A 4902-nucleotide genomic window follows, 5' to 3' on the forward strand; every position below is an offset into this window, starting at 1 on the left:
CTTTCTCGTTAAACCCTTGGACAAGCCGGTACCATTGAACCCCATATGTCCCTAGCGTTCAATAAAACGATATAAAAGCGCGTTAAATTATTATACATATCCCAGCACACCTACTTAAGTTACTAGTAATTGATTGTTTCATAATAAAGGAACAAAAAACAAAAACGGCTGAGTCAAAATTTGAAAAATATGGTGAGTAATATTAATTGCTGATATGTTGTTTCTTCGTTACTAAACTTCTATATATATAGCTCACCCGGATATCTAGCACATAGCAACATACCATTCAAATACAACCTTCCATTCTTCTTTCTACTATTTTATATCTCTCAAACAATTATTTTTCAAGTGCTGACTTATTGCTTGGCCTAATAATTTTTGTTGGCCTTTTATTTCTTGGCACATTTGCTTGAAGTTGTGAGATTTCAAAGACAAAAACATCAGAAAATATGAAGCTCCTATCGAAGAAAGTGATGTGTAACTCGCACGGACAAGATTCTTCATACTTCCTAGGATGGCAAGAGTACGAGAAGAACCCATACGATGAAACTCGGAATCCTAAAGGAATAATCCAGATGGGTCTTGCAGAGAATCAGGTTAGATAACAGTAATTAACACATTAATTTGTCCATTATATATGCACTGCACCTCTCCCTATTGCTGATTATCGGGTTTATGCATTTACTTTTTGTTTTGACTTGGAATTTACGTGAACGTTTTCATGTGCAGCTCTCTTTCGATTTACTAGAGTCATGGCTTGCTCAAAACCCAGATGCAGCTGGATTTAAGAGAAACGGAGAGTCAATATTTAGAGAGCTTGCCCTATTTCAAGATTATCACGGCCTTCCAGCTTTCAAAAACGTACGTCTCTACTCCACTAATTAATTTAAATACTACATTATTTAAGTGTGTATGCATTATTAATTATGTGTGCATGTATCTTTTACAAAATAGTCTCACATTTTTTTGTTTACCATATGCAGGCATTGGCTCAATTCATGGCAGAAATAAGAGGGAACAAAGTGAGCTTTGATTCAAACAAGCTTGTACTAACAGCCGGCGCCACTTCTGCAAATGAGACACTCATGTTTTGTCTCGCCGATCATGGCGATGCTTTTCTCCTTCCCACTCCATACTACCCTGGGTACGTTAATAATCCTTTGCTCCTAACGTAGATTTTACTATACTACTAACTAATGTATATATTCACATTTTTTCTAAAACGAAAAGTATGTTCTTTACTAATTATGGTATTATTGTATTGTGTAATGCAGATTTGACAGAGATCTAAAATGGAGAACGGGGGCTGAGATTGTGCCAATAGAATGCACGAGTTCTAATGGCTTTAGAATAACAGAATCCGCTCTTGAAGAAGCTTACCAAGAAGCCAAAAGACGAAACCTTAGAGTTAAAGGAGTTCTTGTGACAAACCCTTCAAACCCATTGGGCACAACATTAGGCAATCAAGAAATTCAACTCCTTTTAACCTTCATTTCTACAAAAAACATCCATCTCATTAGCGATGAAATCTATTCTGGTGCTGTTTTTAACTCGCCTAGCTTCGTTAGTGTCATGGAAATACTAATAGAAAACAACTACATGAACTCCGAAGTATGGGATCGAGTTCACATTGTCTATAGCCTTTCAAAAGATTTAGGTCTCCCAGGGTTTCGAATTGGTGCCATTTATTCCAACGACGAATTAGTTGTCGCTGCAGCCACAAAAATGTCCAGTTTCGGATTAATTTCATCCCAAACTCAGTACCTTCTCTCGGCCATGCTCTCTGACAAAAAATTCACAAAAATGTATATCTCCGAAAATCAAAAGAGGCTCAAGAAAAGACATGAAATGCTAGTTCAAGGTCTTCAAAATGCTGGAATTAGTTGCCTTGATAGCAATGCTGGCTTGTTTTGTTGGGTTGACATGAGACATCTCTTAAGATCAAATACTTTTGATGAAGAAATTGAATTATGGAAGAAAATAGTGTACGACGTTGGACTAAATATTTCCCCTGGATCCTCGTGTCATTGTACAGAACCGGGGTGGTTTCGTGCATGTTTCGCTAACATGTCCGAGGATACGCTAAACCTCGCCATACAACGTTTGAAGGCTTTTGTTGATTCTACCAATAACAACATCCAAAATCACCACCAGTCAAGTTTGAGTTCAAAGAAGAAGTCATTCTCCAAGTGGGTTTTTCGACTATCCTTTAATGACGGCCGTCAAAGAGAACGATAATCATGTCTGAACATTTCCTTGTCTCACAGGCGGATTAAGAATCTTGAATTTACGGTTTCTGAGGGTTCTGTGTAAATTATATATGTATACTGATGGATTTCTTAACATAAATATAGGATCTCGGCCAAAATTATTGGGTTTTGCCAACCCATAGCTAGAACGCTAGCCCCGTTGCCTAGATGATTTTTTATCTCAACGTTTAGATGTTGAGTTTGATCCCAAAATCCTTTTGTATCATATTAACACTTTGTGTTTTATAATTTTTAATGTAGAAGGTGCAATCGGTCCATTTGATGGACGAGAAGTGCTTTTTCATTTTGTAAATCTGCATCAAATCTTGTCGAAATGTTCAACTAGTTCCATAACCTCTTAAATTTTCTTGAGATAAATGAATTATTTATATCACATGGTCGTGAGGATCAGTATTGATATTGTTAGGATCGAAAATTCGGGTAGTGCGGATTTTAGCCAAATAATGGTATAATGACGATAACAAAGATAATGGAAGTGGATAACAACGGCAATTAAAACATATAAAGAATATACAAATTTAGCGTGGTTCGGTCAAAGTGACCTACGTCCACAAACGGAGAGGAGCAATTTCACTATACCAACAAGAGTACAAAAGATAGTACAAAATTAGAGTAAATACTCTAATTAATCTCAAATATCCTAAGGAAATAACCTCACAAGATCACTCCAAAGAAAGGGTTCACACAAGTGCTTCCTAACATTCAACTCTCATACAAAACACTCTTAGCAAAGGAAGAAAGGAAGAAACAAGAAATGAAGACTCAAGTCTTGTTGGTGTGTCTAAAATGAACTAATGGCCTTCTCTTTTATAGGCAAAAAAGTCTTTGCCTCTTAGTTGTAAAAGAAGAGATACAACTTGTGCAAATGATGTCCACCACACAATGCAATATTTTTGGGTCCCAAAGAATATTGCCAACAAAGTCTACACTTTGCAAAGATGCTTATGCTTATGTGAGATAGACTTCATTAGCCAAAATATTGGCCATAATTACAAATCTCTACCTTGGCCTAATTTTGGCTGATATAGTAAATTTGCTCCACCCTCTCCGCAAAAGCCCCAATAGGCATATATCAAAATTTAATGCCATCAAAATCAGACAAGTTATCTGATACCGAAACTGTAGTAGGGCCTATAATAGTGGATCCCAATAAAGTATACAACGAACCAGATCTATGTGCTTTCATGATCACAAGAGCACCATGAGAAACTTTCAGAACTCCACCTTCACATGCGTACTTGCACCCAAGAGATTCTAAAGTGCCCAAAGAGATAAGATTTTTCTTCAAGTCAGGAACATGTCTAACATCGGTAAGAATTCTCACCACATCATCGTGCATTTTGATTCGAACTATATCTTTTCCAAAAACTTTGCAGGCAGCATTGTTGCCCATCAAGACAACTCCACCTCCAATAGATTCATATGTGATAAATAAATCCCGATTGGGACACATATGATAAGAACAACCCAAATCTTAAATTCACTCATTGTTAGATTTGAAACTATTATTAGTTGCTAAAAAAATAGTTCCCCCAGTCTCATCAGCAGCTACACTTGCTCCGGCGGTGTGAGTAGTTTTGTGCTCATTTTTCTTTTCCTTATGCTTTTCTTTATTGTTCAGCGTATAACATTCATAGATAATGTGACCTTTCTTATGACAATAGCGACGCTCTAAATTATTGTATCTGGATATGGAGTCAGATTTGCCCCTAACAAACAAGCCAACTTTTGCTTGAGTTCCACTAGCTTCCCCAGTAATATTACTATCTATCTGTTCCTTTGATTTTAAGATAGATTTAATATACTTATAAGAGATATTATCCTTTGCATAAAGCAAGTATCTCTTATATGCTTAAAAGATAGGGGTAGAGAACAAAACAGTAACATGGCTTGATCCTCATCTTTAATTTCAGCATCTATATTACTCAAATCCATAAGAATGGAATCAAAGGTGTCAAGATGAGAGAGAATAGAAGTACCTTCACCCATATGAATTGTATAAAGCTTCTGCTTCAGGTAAAGTCTATTTTCCACCGTCCTCTTCATATATAAGGTTATAAATTTTTTTCACATACCTTTGGCTGTGGTTTCTACAGAAACTTCACGTAAAACCTCATTTGAGAGATTTAAAATGAAACCTGCTTTTGTCTTTTTGTCTATGACGGCAAACTCCTCATCCGTCATTTTATCCGACTTCTTCTCCTTTCCTTGCAATGCCAAATCTAAGCCATCCTGAATTAGGATAGCCTCCATCTTTAATTGCCATATTCCGAAGTTTGCACTTCGATCAAATTTCTCAACATAAGTCTTTGTTAAAGTCATATTGGCTACTGAAATAAACTCGGTTAGATCCGGCTCTGAAACCAATTTGTTAGGATTGGAAACCTGGGTAGTGCGAAATTTAGCCAAACAATGGTATAATGACAATAACAAAGATAATGGAAGTTGACAACAACAATATTTAAAACATATAAAGAATACACAAATTTAACGTGGTTCGGTCAAAGTGACCTACGTCCACAAACGGAGAGGAGCAATTTCACTATACCAACAAGAGTACAAAAGAGAGTACAAAATTAGAGTAAATGCTCTAATTAATCCCAAATATCCCAAGGTAATAACCTCACAAGGT

General features: G+C 36.4%; 1 protein-coding gene across 1 annotated transcript; it reads left to right on the top strand.

Annotated features, from left to right (window-relative positions):
* Positions 1-291: 291 nt before the first annotated feature.
* Positions 292-2652, top strand: LOC104115210 (1-aminocyclopropane-1-carboxylate synthase 3). The gene is made up of 4 exons (XM_009625795.4): positions 292-596; positions 730-861; positions 984-1144; positions 1275-2652. Exons 1-4 carry the CDS (start codon positions 450-452, stop codon positions 2236-2238), a joined length of 1404 nt encoding a protein of 467 aa, XP_009624090.1. The 5' UTR covers positions 292-449; the 3' UTR covers positions 2239-2652.
* The last annotated feature ends 2250 nt before the right edge of the window (positions 2653-4902 follow it).

This window comes from Nicotiana tomentosiformis, chromosome 2 (genome assembly GCF_000390325.3).
Source record: "Nicotiana tomentosiformis chromosome 2, ASM39032v3, whole genome shotgun sequence".
Lineage (NCBI taxonomy): Eukaryota > Viridiplantae > Streptophyta > Magnoliopsida > Solanales > Solanaceae > Nicotiana > Nicotiana tomentosiformis.